Raw genomic sequence first — 18,847 nt, forward strand, 5'->3', positions numbered from 1 at the left:
GGTTTTCAAGGGTATAAAAAGAGATCCTGAAGTTTACAGTGAACACATTGTGGAAAACAATGGTCTGAAACAAAACTGCTTTGCAAACTTTTTCTTGGAGATTTAAGATCCCCATGAATGCAAGCCCCATGAATGAAACACTTTGAGGCCCTCAAGAAACTGGTTTCCTTCCTTCCTTCCTTCCTTCCTTCCTTCCTTCCTTCCTTCCTTCCTTTCTTCCTTCCTTCCTTCCTTCCTAAATTTACCTAGAGTTTCCTGTACTCTCTGTATCAAAATGCAAAGAAATGTTCATGTCTGGTATAGTGAACGCAGGGTTTGTTCTAGAACTGGGAGCCAAACAGAGCAGGCTAAATTGGTTACAAAGTGTCTACGAGATTTTTACAGGAGAAAGCTATCTTCATATCAATCCTGTCTTATTTTATCATCTTAGAAGGGTTTGCTTTCCCACTCAAATCATCACCTGAGCAACTTGAATCAGCAGCCAGTATAACACAAGCTTTAGAACCCAGCCTGTCCTCTCTGATTCTTGACCACTGCCCCTGAGGGGCACACCTCACACACAGGGTAAGGGGGGAGGAAGCTGACTGGTTCTAAAACACACACATCTGACCACTACCCCAAAATTATTTGTGTATCTCAACACAATGCTATTCAGTTGGGTTGACTGTCTTCCTGCCTGAAGGATCACGCTGTAGGAACTTTAGTGAGGGTAGTCTCATTAGAGTCAGGCAATCGTGTCCATCAGTTCAAGTTTCTATAGTCATTTAACCACATAGAAAGGCTGCTGGAGTGTGGGGACTTCCAAAATGCGGGGAAATCCTAAATTCTGATAGCAGGAGTAAAAGCAACTACTGTACAACTGATAGGCCAATATAGTGTAACACTTTGTACTCCGCCCTCCTCACAGATTCATTCCCCAATAATAGAAGTCTACATCTATTGCTTATTATGTAGAAGGCACTATTCTAAGCATTATACACATTATAATTCAATTCATTCTCACAACAATCTTATTAGAATATCATTTTTATAGATGAAGAAATTGAAGTACAGAGAGATTAAGAAATGTGACAAGTTCACATAGCAAGTCTGGTTCCAGAGTCCACGTTCTTAGTCCCTCTGTATATTTTCTGTATTCAATATTTATTAAGTACCCACTATGTGCCAAACACTGTAAATATTATTGGGCATATATAGGTGAATATGACAGAGGCTCTGGCCTTGAGGAGCTGACATTCTAGTTTGGGAAACAGCAATATATAAATACAAGTTCCTTTCATTTGATGGGTCTTACAAGGTAGATAAGCAGAGGTGTTGTGAGACCACACAGCGTGGTCACTAACCCTGACCAGAGGGGTCAAGGATATCTTCTGTGAAGAGGTGATACATAAGCACCTTTTCACACCAACACTGAAATGTAACTACAATGAAAGTTTTGATATCCAGAATGTCCCCATCCCCCACCCCATGGTTTAGACTGTGAAACTTATTCAAAATGTCATGTGCCGTAACTCAAATGGTCTTACACTGGGCAACGTGGGGCTCTGGCAACAAGAGCCGATGGATAAAAATAAGAAGCTACAAATTTGGTAGATTGGAGCTAGAGGGACCCCTTGATAAAAAATGTGTGCCCCATGGTAATAACCTGTTTGGTGAGCGGTGTCTCAAGGGCATAGGAAAACACTGATGTGATTCTGACAGGTTTTAATGTCCAAGGAAGCAACAAGAGCTCAGGAAATGGGTGAAAAAATCCAGCTTCCAAACAATCGGACTGTTCACAATCGGGCCCCAATCAACAGCTTGGGGTATGTAGAGCAGAGCTCTGCTATGCAGAAATGAGAGCTACAAAGAGTTTAGCAGAGTTTTAGGGCTCCATTTCAATAGGATGAGGTTAAGGGCCGGGTGCAGCCTCCATGAGACCCTGGGATATTATACGAGAGAACAGAGATGGAAGCCCAGGCACACACACGGGGACAGCACTCTGAGGAATGAAGAAAGCTATGACTCGGTGGGTATGTTGGTGTTTACTCCCACCAGACGTTGCAGAGCCAAGCTCTATGAAAGCAAGCCTGGTAGCATTTATTGAGCTAAGGACGCTGTGTGCCCTGGCCAGGATGAGTTAAAGTCTGGGCAAGGAAACCAAATGTAGAATCAGATTGATTTAAACAACTTTAGTAACTGAGAACAAACTGAGGGCTGATGGGGGGTAGGAGGGAGGGGAGGGTGGGTGATGGGCATTGAAGAGGGCATCTTTTGGGATGAGCACTGGGTGTTGTATGGAAACCAATTTGAGAATAAATTTCATATATTAAAAAGAAAAATAAACAACTTTGGTAGACAACTTCATGAGGAAATAAGAGTATACAAATGAAGAGAGACAAACTTGAGTTTGAATGTTACTCTGCCACTTACCATATGTATCTTTGAGCATATGCCTTAATCTCTAATCTTCAAAATCCTTATGAAATATATACCTTTGGCTGTGACCATTAAATATATTAATGGATATGAAAGTGCCAACTATATATAATTCTTGACCCAGGGAAGGTGCTCAATCAATGATATTTTCCCTCCCCTACAAACCCCAATTGAATATTATTCAGTCTCAAAATCCCATTTCCTGCTACTGATGATACATCTACTTTATTCATTCCAGCAAAAATACTTCAAGGCATTTTTATATATTAATAACTTCCTAAGCAGGACATTTCTATCCCATTGCCTCACACTAAAATTTGTGGCAGAGCTTAAAAGAAATTCATTCAGAATCCCAAAGAAGAACCCTAATTCTGTCATCGAACCATAGTCTTTAGGCTCAACAAAGAGCTGGCTCTAAAAAGATTACTGCAATGCACCCCTACTGCTCATCCAAATTGTCATCTACTTTTGTATTTTAATTCTCTCTCTTCCTGTCCCTCAGATGAGTGTGATTTAATCTCCAAAGCATGCACGATGAACACATTACTATTTCTTCCTCCAAGAATGTGATGTTACAATGTGGGGCCCCATTCCTGAGCTGGATAGAGAGGAAGAGGTCAGATGTCCAGTCTCCATACAGGCATTCACTAGTTTCATTTCACACAGAGAACATCTCTGTTCCACAGCCACAGATAACATTGCTTATCTTGGCAGCCTTCTCACAAATGTAAAACATTGGATACAGATAAGTCCAGTGGCATGGCAGATGACTCAATGAAAATTCAATCAGCAACGACCAAAAAAAAAAAAAAAAATCACCACTACTTAGTGCTATTTTATGGTGAATCAAATGAATCACCTCTGTACTCACAGACGGCAATATTTTGGTGGATGTTACAATTTAGAGAAACAACATATTACCATATTACTGAGAAATAATGATTATATGGTCACATAAATACTATGAAAACGATTCATCAATTAATCAGGTTTTTATTTCAACCTGTGTCCAGCAGTATGCCAGTGCTTTGGGTTTATAGCGCTGTAGAATTAAAACTAATGAACATGATCTTAAGGACAGACTGTTTAGTTGAAGTGAGAGAGTCCCCATCCTGAAAAAAGAACAACCCCACATAATTCCCCCATTGAGCACAGATTAGCACAATGTAGATAAAAAAGAAAGAGACCAAGGTGAACTAGAAGGTTTCAGAGTGTTCGAGCCATCCTTCACATGTCTGACAGAGTAACATTTCTAAATAACAGATCCTTTTTTTAAAACATTTTTTAATGTTTTTATTTATTTTTGAGACAGAGAGAGACAGAGCATGAGCAGAGGAGGGGCAGAGAGAGGGGGAGACACAGAATCTGAAGCAGGCTCCAGGCTCCGAGCTGTCAGCACAGAACCCAAGTGAGGCTCAAACTCACAAACCACAAGATCATGACCTGAGCCAAAATCAGATGCTTAACTGACTGAGCCACCCAGGCACCCCCTAAAAAACAAATCCAACCATGCCACTAGCGCCACCTAAAACCCTTCATTGACTTCCCAAGGCCCACAAGATAATTTCTGAATTTCTGAGAGCACATAAGACTTTTCATTACTTGGTCCCTCTCAGTTTCATCTCTTGCCATCCCTTTTGTGCTACAAATGCTCCAAACTGCAGTACATTCTCTCTAATACTGCCTTTTACACACTCTTCTGTCTTCCAGGAATATTTTCTCCCATTCTTCTTCTAAAATCCCATTTGCTGGGATAATTTATGCTTTTCCTTTAAGAATGAACTCAAGTATTGGTCTATTATGTGATGAAGAAATAAACTTTTATTGTGTGAAGCCACTCAAAATTTTGACTGTGTTTGATACAGCATTAGTGTTCCTCTAACTAATACAGGTTTTATTACTTTAAACAACACACAGACTAACAGAAAAAATCCAGGGCTGTCTCAAGAGAGAGAATCTACAGGAAATTCCACTGCATAAAACTAGGACCCCAACATGTGATTCCCTCCATATTAAGGTGAACTAAGAAAGACATGCCCTCCATGACAGCACCAGGAAAATTACTTATCTTAAAATATGAATAGGGGCAGTGGTGGGTTGGGGAGGAGGGAATCATTTCCCCTTGGAACTAATACCACAAATATACTCATCCACAGGCTTCCAGCCTGTATTCACGTGGAGTAGTCTGAAAAACCTCAAGCTAAGAATTTACTTTAAAGTGACTTCTGGTTGGTAGTGTTCCCAGAAGTAAATGCAAATTCTCTATAGAGAAAATTCCCTTCATTCCAAGAAAAATGAATCCACAGTTGAAAATCATAAAACCCACAAAGAAAGAAAACATCACGTGCAAAAGCCAACAGAAAGAACACATAGCATAACAAGACCCACATTTATCAGCATTGCCGACTCAGAATATTATATTTAATATTATTTTTATTATATTTAATATTGTTAAGAAACACTCCTCCATGAGTCTCTCATTTCTTCCTGGCTTGCTTTGTATGCCAAAAGATCAAGGTCTGGCTGATCTTTACCAGACCATTTTTCAGGCCTGTGTTTGCAGCCTACTGTCAACTTTAAAGGATAAGGTAATACCTCCCCCCCAGGAGAAACTGCAGGCATATTCACTATCTACTATAAACTGGAAAGTTTCCCAAAGTCAGTGATCTTTTCCTAGAGAGGCGGTTACATAGGCCCTGCAGGAACTGCAACATAAGGAACCAAAACAAACATGCTGACATTCTGGCTACTGTTTCTTCTGTGCATAATAGTCTTTTGTCTCTGAGACAAGAGTCTCGTGTCTTTTTTCAGTATCTACACAACACTGGCAAGCTAACTTGCAAATACCATACAATTTCATAGCCTTTACAGTTCTTGACAAATAGTCTTTAAAAATAAAAATATGAATAGAAAGCAAGACACTAAAAAAAATTACTAGAAAATTTTAAAACAGAACAGAACTTCTAGAAGTAAAAAACAGAATAATTGAAATTTAAAATTCAGTGTTTGAGTTAAAGAGCAAATTAGATACAACTGAAAAAAGAATTAGTGCATTAAAAGAATTTAAAATTAATCAGAATACCACACAGAGAGAAAAAAAAAGATAGCAACTCTAAGAGAGAGGTTAAGGGCCATAAGCAAAGAATGAGAAAAAGAAACATAAATCTTGGAGTTACAGAAGTAGAATGAAGCAAAAACAATTGTTTATTTGAAAAGAAAATTACAGAGATCTTTTCAGACTGATGAAAGATAACAATCCACATATTTGGGAAGCCCTATGAATTCCAAGAAGTTAAATAAAAAGAAATTCTCACCTCAATACAGAAGAATGAAACTACAAAATAGCAAAAAATGTGGAGAAGGTTTAGATAGCTATAAAAGACATTATATCCAAAGGAATAAAAATTAGACTTTTAGCTAGTTTGCAACAGAAACAATGGAAGGCAGAGGACAATGGATTATTTGTAATGTACTTAAAGAAAGTAACCTAGAATTCTATACCCACCTAAACTATCATTCTAAGAGTAGACTCCAAATAAAGGCATCTTCAGACAAAAAGAAAAAAGAAAAGAAAGACTTTTGCTATAGTTAGATTCTCAGAAAAGTCAACGCTAAAAAAAAAGAGAGAGGAAAAAGAAAAATTATCTAAGATGGAGTTGAGATATACCAAGAATTGATGAGTAAAAGAATGAGATTCTATTTTATAACAACTAGATTGAAAAAATTAAGAAATCTGACAATTGTAGAAGTTGGCAAGGATGTAGAATAAGATAAATGTTATACACTGCTAGTGGGAGTGTAAATTGGTACTTATTTGAAAGCAGTATGGCAATAACTTGCAAAACAGAACTTGCACATACCCAACTACAAAATTCACCTAATAGGTAATAACCTAGAAAGATTCTTACACATAGGGCACTCTTATACCATGGAACAGACATGTATAAGGATCTTCATAGCAAATTGTTCATAATGCCAAAAAACTAAATAATTAAAATGTCCATGAATGTAACTGTGAATAAATAAACCATTGTATAACCACATAATGGAATATTATTCAACAGTGAAAACTAATGAATTACTACTAAAAATCTTAGAAACATGTGAGTGACAGAAGCGAGTCACCAAAGAAGTCAGATCTATATCATATATATCATATATATATAACTCTATATACCTAGCTTACATAACTAAACAATATTATTTGGAGATACATATATATTCAATAAAAACATTTAAACAGCTAAAGAACAATCAAACATAGGTTTCAAGAAAATAGTTATCTTTGCAGGGAAAGGAATCAAGGGGACAGGATTGGAAGAATCCACATACGAGTTAGTTGTGACCTCACAAGTGTTTGTTTTAATATCATACTCTATAACTTACATGTATATTATTTTGTAGATATCAAATATTACAATGTAAATAAATTAACATTTAGCAAAAAAAGAAAGGAAAAGAAAAAAACTCCCTTAATATTAGTTATGAAAATCTTACAGCAAAGTGGTATAGGATAAAATACTGGAAGAGTGGAAGAGTCAAAGTGAAATATTGAAACATGCCCTTTAAAGCTGATAATTAGACAAGATATTCACTAAATATCATAAAGATGTTGATACTCCTAAATTAATCAACAAACTTATTTCAATCCCAATTGGGTTCCCAGCAGACTGCTTTTTCTTTATATTCTCAGAATTTGACAAGCTCATCCTAAATTCATATTGAAAATACAAGTTCCAAAAACAGCCAACACAATTTTGAAGAGCAATAATTCAGTGGAGGGACATGTCCTATTAGATATCCATGTTTCCTTTAAAGCTAAAAGGCTGAGGCAGTATCACATCAGCAGAGAGAGAATGTAAAGAAACAGGATACATGAGAACATTGCAAACTAAAGAAGAAATTATGGATGTTCAAAAATGGTACTAGGATAATTAATTATCCGTATGGAAAAATTCATATTAGAACAAGAAGATCCCATTTCAAAACAATCAGATCAGCCAATATTTAAAGGTCTGATAATATCAGTAACTGGTGAGAATATGGAGCAAGGGGAATTCTCATATGCTGCTAGTGGGGATATAAACTCATGTCCTCGTCTTAGAAATCAATCTGATAATAACTAATAAAACTGAATATTTTCATACTTTATAATCCAGCAGGCCAGTTGCAAATATCTATGCTAAATAAATGTATTCTACAACCTTGTATTGAAAAAAAAATCCTAAAGATTAATAAGAGAATAAACAAATTTGATTCAATCAATAGAAAATAAAAAGCAGTAAAATGTGAATAAGTTAGAAATACATATATCAAGCACAGAAAACAGGTAAGACAGACACCAAATATTAAGTTTAAAAAAAAAAAGCAAGCTATAAAAGTAGATACATAATATAAATCTTATACAAAACTTAAAAGATATAAATCAATACTACATATTGGATATGTGGATAACAGGTATATATTATATATATTGAAATATGCATAAGAATGATGAAAGCTTAATTCAGGAGAGGGATTACCTTGGAGAATTGGGGGGCAGAGCCAGCCTTAGGGTGAGGCAAGCAAGGCACGTCAAAATATAAGGACGCATCAATTTTCAAGTTTGCACAAGTGCAGGACACAAACCTAAGAGTGAGTGCTTCCTTAAGTTTTGTGCCCTCAGCACCTCATTTATCTGACCATTGTCTTGGTCTTATTGGGTGGGATATGTAGAGACTTCAACTGCTCTCTGGGGAGTTTTATTCCTTAAAAAAAAAAAAAAAAACACAAAACTTTTGGGCAGCTATCCCTACAGACAGGGTTTACATTTGCTTGGGCAGTATTCACATGCTTAAGACTGTAGTTGTTCTGTTACTTTCTTAAATTAGAACTGCCACAACATATGGATATTAGAGATGTGGATTCCAAACACACAAGTGCCGTGAGGACTTGCTATAATGATTTCTCATGGAAGTTTCTTTTCCCTTTTACATAATAACCAGGAAAAAGACATGTGACTAAGCTTGGCAGTTGTAAGAATAAAGAGGCGGTGGGGAAAAGACTGGAATTTACACCAGGAATAGTACCCTGAGCAGCTCTTGCTGACTTGGCTCCTATCTTTTTTCCAAGCCAAGTTTCCTCCCTTCCTTCCTTCCTTCCTTCTTTTTTTCTTTCTCTTTCTCTTTCTTTTTCTTTCTTTCTTTCTTTCTTTCTTTCTTTCTCTTCCTTTCTTTCTTTTCTTTTCTTTCTTTCTTTCTTTCTTTCTTTCTTTCTTTCTTTCATGTTTTCTTTCCTTATTTTATTTTAATTGATTTTATTAAAGTTTATCTATTTATGTTGAGAGAGAGACAGTACATGTCAGCAGGGGGAGGGGTAGAGAGAGGAGGAAAGAGAGAGAATCCCAAGCAGGCTCGACACTGTAAACACAGAACCTGATATGGGGCTTGATCTCACGAATTGTGGGATCATAACCTGAGCTGAAATCAAGAGTTGGATGCTCAACTGACTGAACCATACAGGCACAGCTCCAAGTCTAGTTTACAACAACCTCTCATCAATTCTTTGAGCCTCCCAATACCTTCCAATAGTTTCTCATTTTCCTTAAATTAGTCAGAGTTAATTTCTGTTGCCTGCAACCAGAGAGCCTTAACTGATACACTTAGCCTCATGCTGCCAAACAATGAATTGATATGATTCCACCCATTATGATTGATCCTTAGGAATTAACTTTCTCACTATGATTTGATTTCCCATTTATGATTGGTGGGATTCTACAAGGAAAATGTCTACTTGGGTATTTGAAGCCCTACCTGTCAGGGCCATGTTTTGGCTAAATCACTGTGGAGTTATTAATGTCCAAGAGACACACTCCTGACCTACTGTTCACTGGGCATCAGTGTGCCAATTGCCCCTGAATAAAACTTTGCCAAACTGACCTGTGGTGTTGACTACATGAAGAATTAGAGTCTCAAGTCTAAGAAAATCCACATTGTACCAATTGAGTCATTTAGAGTTGCCTTACCTCCTCTGTCTTTAGAACTTCCCATATCCGCGCATGGTCCTCCACCAGCCAGTGTCCTGCACTCTCTCCCTTGGTGGAAAGTTTGAATTTAGACACCACTTGAGTAGGCTCTCCCACCGGTTTCTCCTCCATCTTGAAAGAGCCAGGCAGGAGGCATTACGGACCTGTGTGGAAGAATAAAGTGTGATCCAGGTTAAAGCATTAATTACCATAAAAGAAAGATACGAAGGCAAATTATCCTGCTTGATTTGTGGATAGCGAGACCACAGAAGACAGTGTCACAATAGGCATCAACTTTTACAGCCACTTTTCATATTTTAAATATTCATTATTGCTATTTTAAAGCAGGCTTCTTGGGGGAGGGATGCTTTTTGAGAAAGGATGAAGTGGCTTTCTGCCCAGTAAACCTATTTGTCACTCTGCCCAGTAAACCTATGTGTCACTTTGCTCTGGCCCCCTCAGGACGGGGGATGGAAATGGGCAGGTGTAAGACAAGCCTGAGTGGAGTCTTCGTGTTTCCATGTCATGTATTGCACGTGGAAGAGACTCTGGTGTCAGAACTTTTCCTCTTCAAACATCTACTGAGTACTTGTTGATACGAGGCTCCGTGCTAGGCATACACAAATAATTTGGTAGTTTTGCTCTGAACCTTAAGAAGCTTAATGTTTCAGGGCAGAAGAAGCTATAAACAAGTAATCACAATATGGTGTCTTACATCATAGTGTGATAAATGCCATAATCATCATCTTTTCCAACTGCAGTGGAAGCACGGAGAAATATTCTCCTCAATAGTTATTGACTACATCACCTTCCTGAGCCTCGGTTTCATCAGCAGTTGCTGTAAAGACAATATTTTAAAATTGACACCAATTCTATAAAGCCTAACTTCCTTGACATCTTTCCACCCACCACTGGCTTGTTTGGAATCACATCATGCCTGCTCCGTGCCATCCTGTCCTAAGGAATCGCCTTGCCTCCATTCAAGTCCCACTGAATCTATCCTTCTCAGGATCCTTTTTTTTTTTTTTTTTTTTTTAAGTGTATCTGATAAGGATGTTCCACCCACCTAAAACTTTTCCTAGAGAATAAAATCCCAACTCCTTACAATGGCAACCACAGACCTTTATGTCTGGCTTCCCCACTTCCCTTCTTCCACCACACTCAGCTGCATCCTCAGCCACTGTTCCAGCCATTTGAAGATATGTATGGATCTCAAATATATCTAGTACCTTTAGCCTTTGTTTGTGACATCTCCTCCCACCCCTGCTCCAAGAGAATAAAGACCTTTCCTCCTTGGTTAGTCTCCCTATATACTTTGGACAGATTTCTTTTGTGCCTCCTGTCACACTTTATTATATTTCTTTGCTTTCAACTCTATTTCTACCTTTTGGTCTTTTAAGCATCTTCACACTAGAGATGGTGTCATATATAAATACTAGACAGATGTTTGATGAATTCGCTAATTCAGTAAATCATGAGAATCCAGAGAAAATGAGGCAACAGATCCAATATATTCAAATAACAGATGTGAAAGTCAAATGACCTCTTTTCTTTCACTTTTTTATGGATGTAGTGGGGTGTATGCTGTTCATAAGGAAGAGCCAAGTCTAACGTTCATCATGCATCCCCGAGCACCTGATAGTGCAAGCTGAAATTGCTCATTAGTTAACGACAGACTAGTTTTCATGGAAATGTCTTCAAGGAATTAAGCATGTCTGCAAAAAGCAGGTCTTATGCTCACATAACCTACTGTCCAAATAAAAGTAAACAGAAATTGGCCTTGATAAGACGAGTAGGGTTGACTGACCAAGGATTTGAGAAAAGCATCTTCTGCAGTAGACTACTTCTCAGCCTCACATGCTCCACCTGGAAGCCATGGAAAGCAAGCCATCTGCTTGCAGAGAGCAGTGATGAGGAAACTGCTAACCAAAACCATCGTGCAATACGTGGAAACACGGAGCACTGAATACAAACCTACTAGGAACCAGGAAACAAAAGCTTTGTAATTAATGAACAAAGTTCATCTGAGAGGACATGCTAATAAATGATGCTGACACATACATGCAAGGAAATAAACAAAGGAAAGTCATGTGGAGGTTTCAGTCCAAAAAAAGGAAATTAAAATAAACAAGCAAAATGGAAACAGGCCAGATAAGTAGGGGAGGAAATTCCATCATTGTTATTGGAGATAATACTGTAAACAACAAATAATAAATCAAAACAAAGTGGAAAAGCTACATAAAATGGCTTTGGCTGTATCCTTTGCATATCACGGAAACCTAAATGGACAAAACAGGCAAACTACAAAATCTCAGGGTGAACAATGGAACATCTGTAAGTGTAATGTATCCCCGTGACCCCATGGCTTTCACTCCACTGCTGCCCACAGCTGCTTTCTCATCGTTAGAGTGTGGGTGAGAGTTGGCAAATTTTCAGTGTCAGAGACTGAACTCCACTGTGTACTGACTTCCCACAGATTGTTTCTTGTCCTGCTTGGGAAGAAGATGCAATTCTGGGTTTTAAACCATTACAAAGCACTGGGTAACTAAGGATGGAAGCAGAGAGGCAGCCAGCTCCTAGGAGGCTCTTCAAGCATTTTGAGATCCTTCACCCCATCTGAGACTTGAAGTCTTTTCACCCATCCTCAGTATATCTCCTCACTCATTAAAAAAAAAAAAAAAAAAAAAGACCATATATGCAACATATATTGAGCTCCCGTTGCACACCAGCCACTGTGCTAGGATTTTTTGCATTATCTCTAGTCCATATAATAACCCCGTAAGATAGACTTCACCATCTTCCGGCAATGAAAAATTAGATACAATGCATCTAATATACTGGCAGAAAGTCATAGAGTTCCTAAGTTTGTGCTTTCTCTCCTAGGCCACTTCGGCAGAACTTCAACCCTCACCCTCCACCCAACCATAGCTGGTAGAATGAGACCTCCCTCTCCTGCCCTTTCCCCCACGGATTAAAGTGTCAGTGTCTTAGCTGACTGGTCCAATGGTAGCCACTTAAGAGATGGTCACATCTGATGAGTACCCAGGTAAAAGTGGAAAAGATACAGAGAGGGAAACATCCTGGAAAAAAAAAAAACAGAGCATTCCTTTTTCTTCTTACTCCCATCCCAACTTCTTTTTTTATGAACGAATCTCTAAATCCAACCTGGGGCTCCAATTCACAACCCTGAGATTAAGAGTCACAAGCTCTACCAACTGAGCCACGGGGCATCCCACCCCCATCTCAACTTCTGACCAGGGCAGGCTTTATAGGTGTGACCATGCTCAGAAGAGCCCTAGGTTTGATTGAACGCTTTATCATTGCCTTGAACTTCTTAATTTTTGGACAAAGAGCCCTACATTTTCATTTTGCACTAGGCCCCCAAATTAGATAGACAATCATGCTGCTGATCCACCTTTTTCCTCTTCAGATCTAAAGTTCCACTCCATACCTTCTTTAAACAATTCATACATTTACAGGTTTCCAATTTCCCTAAAATGAGCTGGAAGTCTGTAGAGTGGGGCCGTTTTTCATTAGAATTAAACCAAGAGGCATATGTAAACCCTCTACCTCTGACACGCTGCATATCTTAGAGTTGAACTCCTGCCTTCCTTTTAAAAACACATGGTCAAGGCTTACAAGGCCACCTTCCATGCAAATACCGCTAATATAAGCCATTCAAGGATTAAGATGAAATCACCATGAACCTAAAGGCAGAATCTTCAATTCCACTTAATAGTTGGTCGAAAATATCATAAGCCTATGAGCTTTTTTGGAACTCAGTTTTGAAAAACCGTCATCCTAAAATACTTGATACCCAAAACAAACAAAAAAATCTTTAAACCACTGGATGATGACATCACTCTAAGTTTGAGATGGAGTGGAGAAAAGCAGCTGTATGTATATAAAGGCAAATATCTGGTCAGAGAGCAGATAGAAGCAAAATCGAGCTGAAATTTTTAAAAAGAAAATTGCTGGAGAAATGCCTTTTCTAATTGTAAAAGGGTCATGACGGTAAACTGTCTCTACTTCATGAAACGGGAAAGTGAAATAAGAACAGGGAAGACAAGTCTGGTGCAATGGAAGACAGATGCTTTCACTTGACACTGAGAAACAATTTGCAGATGAGAAAAGCTATGTGAGGGTTCCAGAGGTCACTTTGCTTCAAATCCTAGAGCCCTAATTTTCCCACCAAAGCCAAAACATGTTGCGTCGTGTTTTGTTTTGTTCCGTTTTGTTTCCAGTTTGGTTAAATTCAAAGATCATTCTAACCAATACTTACAAATCGTAGTTGTCTTATAAGAAATTGATAGCAGTTACAAGTTGGTGAAAATAACTCGTCATTATAATCGTATAAATAATCAAAAAATAACCACATGATTATTATCAATGAGAAAGTAGGCATTTCCTTACATTAACTTCTTTACATTTTGTGCTTTTAAGGTCTGTATTTTTCCTTTAAAATATTTACTATACTATGCTTATGGTAAAATATATACATAATATGTAATACCACTTCTCCCATTCCTTCACAAGTAATCACTGACTGGAGGTCATAACATTTTCTATGGTCATAACAAGGGACCCAGTTGATGGCTCCATATCCTAAACAGTCATTAAGTGCCAAAAGCAAATAAGCAGCCCCTCAGCGGCTAATCTTAAAAACACAAATACTAAATGGTAATCTAAAAACATAAAAATTTGCCATTACTAGTGTCTGTTCTCGCCATTTGATAAAAATTATCCGTATTTCTCATGGATACAAACTTTCTGAAGCATGGCTTTAAAAATAAGGGCTAGGGCACAATTTCACTGAAAGCTGTATTTATTTTACTAATCCCCTTGCCAGACTTTGTTTGATAAGTCAATCTCTACTTTATTGAATTTGACTTTCCCTCCTATCTCAGTAAATAATATATGAGACATCCCTCTAAACCATTATCTTTTTCCTTCCCTCTCTTCCTTACATATTTTTGGAAGGGAATATTCAGAACCTATTTAATATTCAGAACCTTACTGGAATGGTTTCGTGTTTCTAGCCTTTATCTATCAGGGCCCTGCTTCTCTTCTGCCCCTACAGATTCCCTCATAGGCATTAATAATACAGTATCTCTACTTTATTCCCTTTACACACATAAACCCTTGCTCTGCCTGAAGAAATCTTTTGATTTTGTAACTTGATTCGGATTTCTTCTAATCTTGAAAATGTCTGGTATTTGCCCTGTTCCAGTCTTTTCCCATGATTACTTGAGTTTCTGCTCTTTCTTTCCTCCTACTTCTCCTTTCTCCCATCTTCATTCTTCTTCCTAATGAGCTCATGACCTATCCAGATAAGACAGGTTTCTTTATCTGTGATTATCGCCAACTCTTCCACCTGAAAGTCTATGTATCAAGAACAGTCTTTGCATTTTAGTTTTATTTAAAGGGTTCAGAATGGCATAGTACCAAGTACACTGGAATTCTAGTCAGAAGACTGTTGTTCAAATCCTAAGATTATAGTAAGTCCTCTATGTAATCCTTGGGCAAAACCATTTCACTGTTCTCAGCCTCAGTTTCCTCATCTTTAACATGAATAAATAGACTATAAGACTGCTGAGACCTCTTACTGATATCAAATAAAGTACGCACCTCCCCCCAAATGTGGAAAACAAAGCTAATATACATTGAAGTATTTTTCTAGAACTGAGGGATTTATACTACCAAACATAATGGTGGAAAGTTCTGATTTCTGTGGGCCACTCACATATTATACTTAATCCTACATGATGCATGCATTCACCACTCAGAAGTCAAACAAACAGTATGATGTTATCATAGCCCCTTGGCATTCGTGGATTTAACACCTGAGGTGTGACTCTTTAAGAACAACTCGAAATCCTCTGACATGTAGTCAACTCTAAGTTTGCTGAGGCTTTGTAAGGTTGATGTTTGGGTGAGCTCAACAATGCTTAGCATTCAAATCCTGGCTCGGTGGCAGACTTCCCTAATCATGATTGCTGTTGTGGTATTCATAAACTGGGGCATCCAAGAAGGTCTTAAAGATACAGCCTTCCTAGTTGTGGGGTGCATCATAGTGGTCCTTTCCTTCTGAAAACACAGACAAAAGCATCTGTCTAGAATCCAGGATTTCCATGCAGAAATGGAAAGTGGAGCACAGAGAGACACCAGACAGGAAGAACTCCAGGGAGCCATGGCATACAGAGATTTCTAGCGCTGAGCAGCATTCGTCCTGGGGAAGCAGGCACATTAGATTGTTTCAAAGGAATACTGAAGGTCGGTTGTGTTTGAAGGGACAGTTTATGACAACGTATTAGAAGGGAAACAGGTCTTCGTTATCTCTCCTCTCTGGAAAATCAAGAGCATTCTAGTCTCAATTAGGCAACTCACTTATATTCTGCATATTGCTTTCTTTTGCTCTTCTCAATTTACTCTGGTCTCCCCTGCAGGACTGCCAGCTCTTTGAGAGAAAGACTGGCCATAAATGCATCAGATTCCTTCAATTTTTTAAAAAAGCTCAATCACCCTTTCGAAAAAAATTTTTTTTATTTTCCTTCCATTAAGAAAAAAACAACACTTCACTGGAATAACAGTTTAAGCATTTACTATTATGATGTATTTTGGAACAAATGTCAATCATTGGGCAACCATTTTCAAAGGAATTTTAATTATGTGCTGTCTTACTGAATACTGAGCAAGGTTGCACAACACTCTGTGGAATCAGACATGACTTTCTCTGAGAGCAACTGTCTCCTGTTAAATGTAGAAAATTGAAGAAGTGCAAGACATTCCTGCTTCATTCAAGTTGATAGTTTTTAAAGGCTGGTCCAACTGCGCTTCAGGCTTGGTGTGCTACCCTCCCCCCCACCCCGCCCCGACACATACACACACTGATAGTACTTGGCAGAAGTTTTTAATAATAATTCAAAAAAAAGAAAAAAAGAAAAACCCCAGACAGGGTTTGTACTACCCTTGTGAACCTCCCTGGAGAAATGCTGCTCTTTGCTCAGCAATTCCTGCTCAGCACGGAAAGCCGACACAAGGAAAACAGCTGGGCTCCCTTCCTGGTCTCCATTCAGTGTGGGCAGTCTGGAAACAGATCTGCAGAGGCAGACGTGGGGGAGGGAGGGAGCATACCTAAACAGAATAGAGGCTGAGATCATGAAGAATCCCTCAGCATTGTAAGAGAGACAGAGAGAATTCTAAGAGACTGAGTTTTTTATGGCCCGCGTTTTTATGACAATAAAAGCTCAGCAATTATGTTGCTTGAAAGTTTAAAATAAGATGAAGTCGTAAATCACATGACGGTCCCAAGCTCCAACATTTCACAATTCTGTGGACTCCAGCTTCAACTGGCTGCATGCGGGCAAAATGCAAAAACCATCAGGGGAGCATCCCAGTCACAGGCTAATTTTTATCTTCGAGTCAAAGGAAGTCAGACTGATTCAGACCAGAGCCATCCTTTAGGTACCAATGATACCAACAGCAATTCCACAGCAATGTGGCATTCACCATGCCGGGCACAGGGCTTGCACACAAGCATCTGTTCACCCTAAGAACAACGTAGGGAAAGCTCAGATCCCAAGAGTTTAAGGAACAAGCCCTAGAGTTTCTGTCAAGCTGTCCTGCCCCCAGAGCTGTGTCTTTACCGCTGTACAGACAGCCACACTTGAATCGTTAATGTTCCACTTACAAAACCACATCAGGTAAATGGTGAAAAACCTGAATTCCCAGGAATCTGAGGTCTTGAAAGGATGCAGAGTAATGCAAAAATCTGAAGATATTACATTCAGGGAAGGAAGTCTGTTGAGTTTATCAGTTAACACACAAAATCATTTTAACTGACTTCCAAGTAGATTGGCCTTTCCACATCTCAGGTTAAAGAGCAGTCTGTTCTCAATCTTTTACTTTACCAAAAACAGAAGTCTAATCTATTTAATTACAGTCACTTTACTAGGCTATAGGATAATGGCAGGTCCCGATGGGGCGGGGGGTGGGGGGAGGGCGGGAAATCTCTTTCAAGAAAACACTTCTGGGAGAGGCATGCACAGTTAACTGGCACTAGGCCAATCCTTATTCTCTTTCTCAGTCTCTAAGCAGCAAGGACACCATGACTTTTACATATACCATATATTCTTTCTTTTTCCCACATATTCTTAATTACAGCTTTTCTTTCATTAGATCAGATAACATCTTGCCCCACACAGATGACTCTGATTAGTTTCACGTAGCAATGGTTAAATCTAGTTGGTACTGCTAAATACCCAGACACCAATTTGCTAGACTAACTAGGTACAAGAAGCTTTATAATCAGGGCAGCATCTTCATTTTCATCTAACTATGTTGTTCCTTCCCTGATCTTGACCTCTTAAATCGGCATAAATACCCATAAGTGATGCTAAGACCAAAGGAATGGGTCCAATGTTCATCCAGCATGGGGGAGGGAGGGATCTGTGTGCCTTGTGTTAGGGAGAGTTCTCCTACTGGTTCACATTTTTTTTTTTTAATTTTTTTTTTCAACGTTTATTTATTTTTGGGACAGAGAGAGACAGAGCATGAACGGGGGAGGGGCAGAGAGAGAGGGAGACACAGAATGGGAAACAGGCTCCAGGCTCCGAGCCATCAGCCCAGAGCCTGACGCGGGGCTCGAACTCACGGACCGCGAGATCGTGACCTGGCTGAAGTCGGACGCTTAACCGACTGCGCCACCCAGGCGCCCCTGGTTCACATTTTTTACTTTCTTCCCAGTTTTTTTGATCTGTACCCACGATATAACATGGTAAACCTATCCCATGTGGGATCAAAAACTCAATGACCCAGATGTACACAGAAACATTAAAGAGACAATGACATGGAGGAGAAACCACTAGAGATGTTGCTTCCTGAGTCTTGGCTCTTGCATAGATCTTGTGGGCTTGTCCCCTGGTGACCCGTGTGCCTTGAGCAAACACAACAAAAAGTCAAAGCCATATCTTATAGAATTCGAAGAAACCTTCCCCAAAGGCTTGAGCTTGCCATGGCATAATGACATTTTCATCAGTAAATACAGCTATGTTGGTCATGGTTCATGCATATTGGAAAAGATGCCATCGTTACTTTCAATAATTTTCATTCAATATTTTCAACTGTTTTCAAATAGTCTTTTAGCAAACTATAAGGACGCTCAACTTCTCTATTTCTTCCGTGGTGTATATTGTGTGTGTGTGTGTGTGTGTGTGTGTGTGTGTGTGTGTGTGTGTGTGCTTGTTTGCTTTTGTTTTTTGTTTTTTGTTTCTGTCTCATGTCAAGCTCTGTAAATTTACACCATAGACAAATAGTCCTGCATTCGTGTGTATATGTGTTGGCTGAGAGGCATCTATTGAATTAAGCCATTAAGTCATTAAGGATAGAACCCTCACATTATTTTGCAGTGAAACAACAGATCTTAAG

At 38.8% G+C, this 18,847-nt stretch overlaps 1 protein-coding gene across 2 annotated transcripts in view; it reads right to left on the reverse strand.

Annotated features, from left to right (window-relative positions):
* The window catches only part of RGL1 (ral guanine nucleotide dissociation stimulator like 1), a 258,267-nt gene that overhangs the window by 150,280 nt on the left and 89,140 nt on the right, over positions 1 to 18,847 (reverse strand). For both annotated transcript variants that reach the window (XM_030303435.2, XM_030303437.2), the window contains exon 2: positions 9,422 to 9,585. In XM_030303435.2, the coding sequence (XP_030159295.1) occupies positions 9,422 to 9,553 (132 nt within the window). In that variant the 5' untranslated portion in view covers positions 9,554 to 9,585. The remainder of the gene's footprint in view (positions 1 to 9,421; positions 9,586 to 18,847) is intronic.

Source organism: Lynx canadensis, chromosome F1, assembly GCF_007474595.2.
Source record: "Lynx canadensis isolate LIC74 chromosome F1, mLynCan4.pri.v2, whole genome shotgun sequence".
In the NCBI taxonomy this organism is placed as follows: domain Eukaryota; kingdom Metazoa; phylum Chordata; class Mammalia; order Carnivora; family Felidae; genus Lynx; species Lynx canadensis.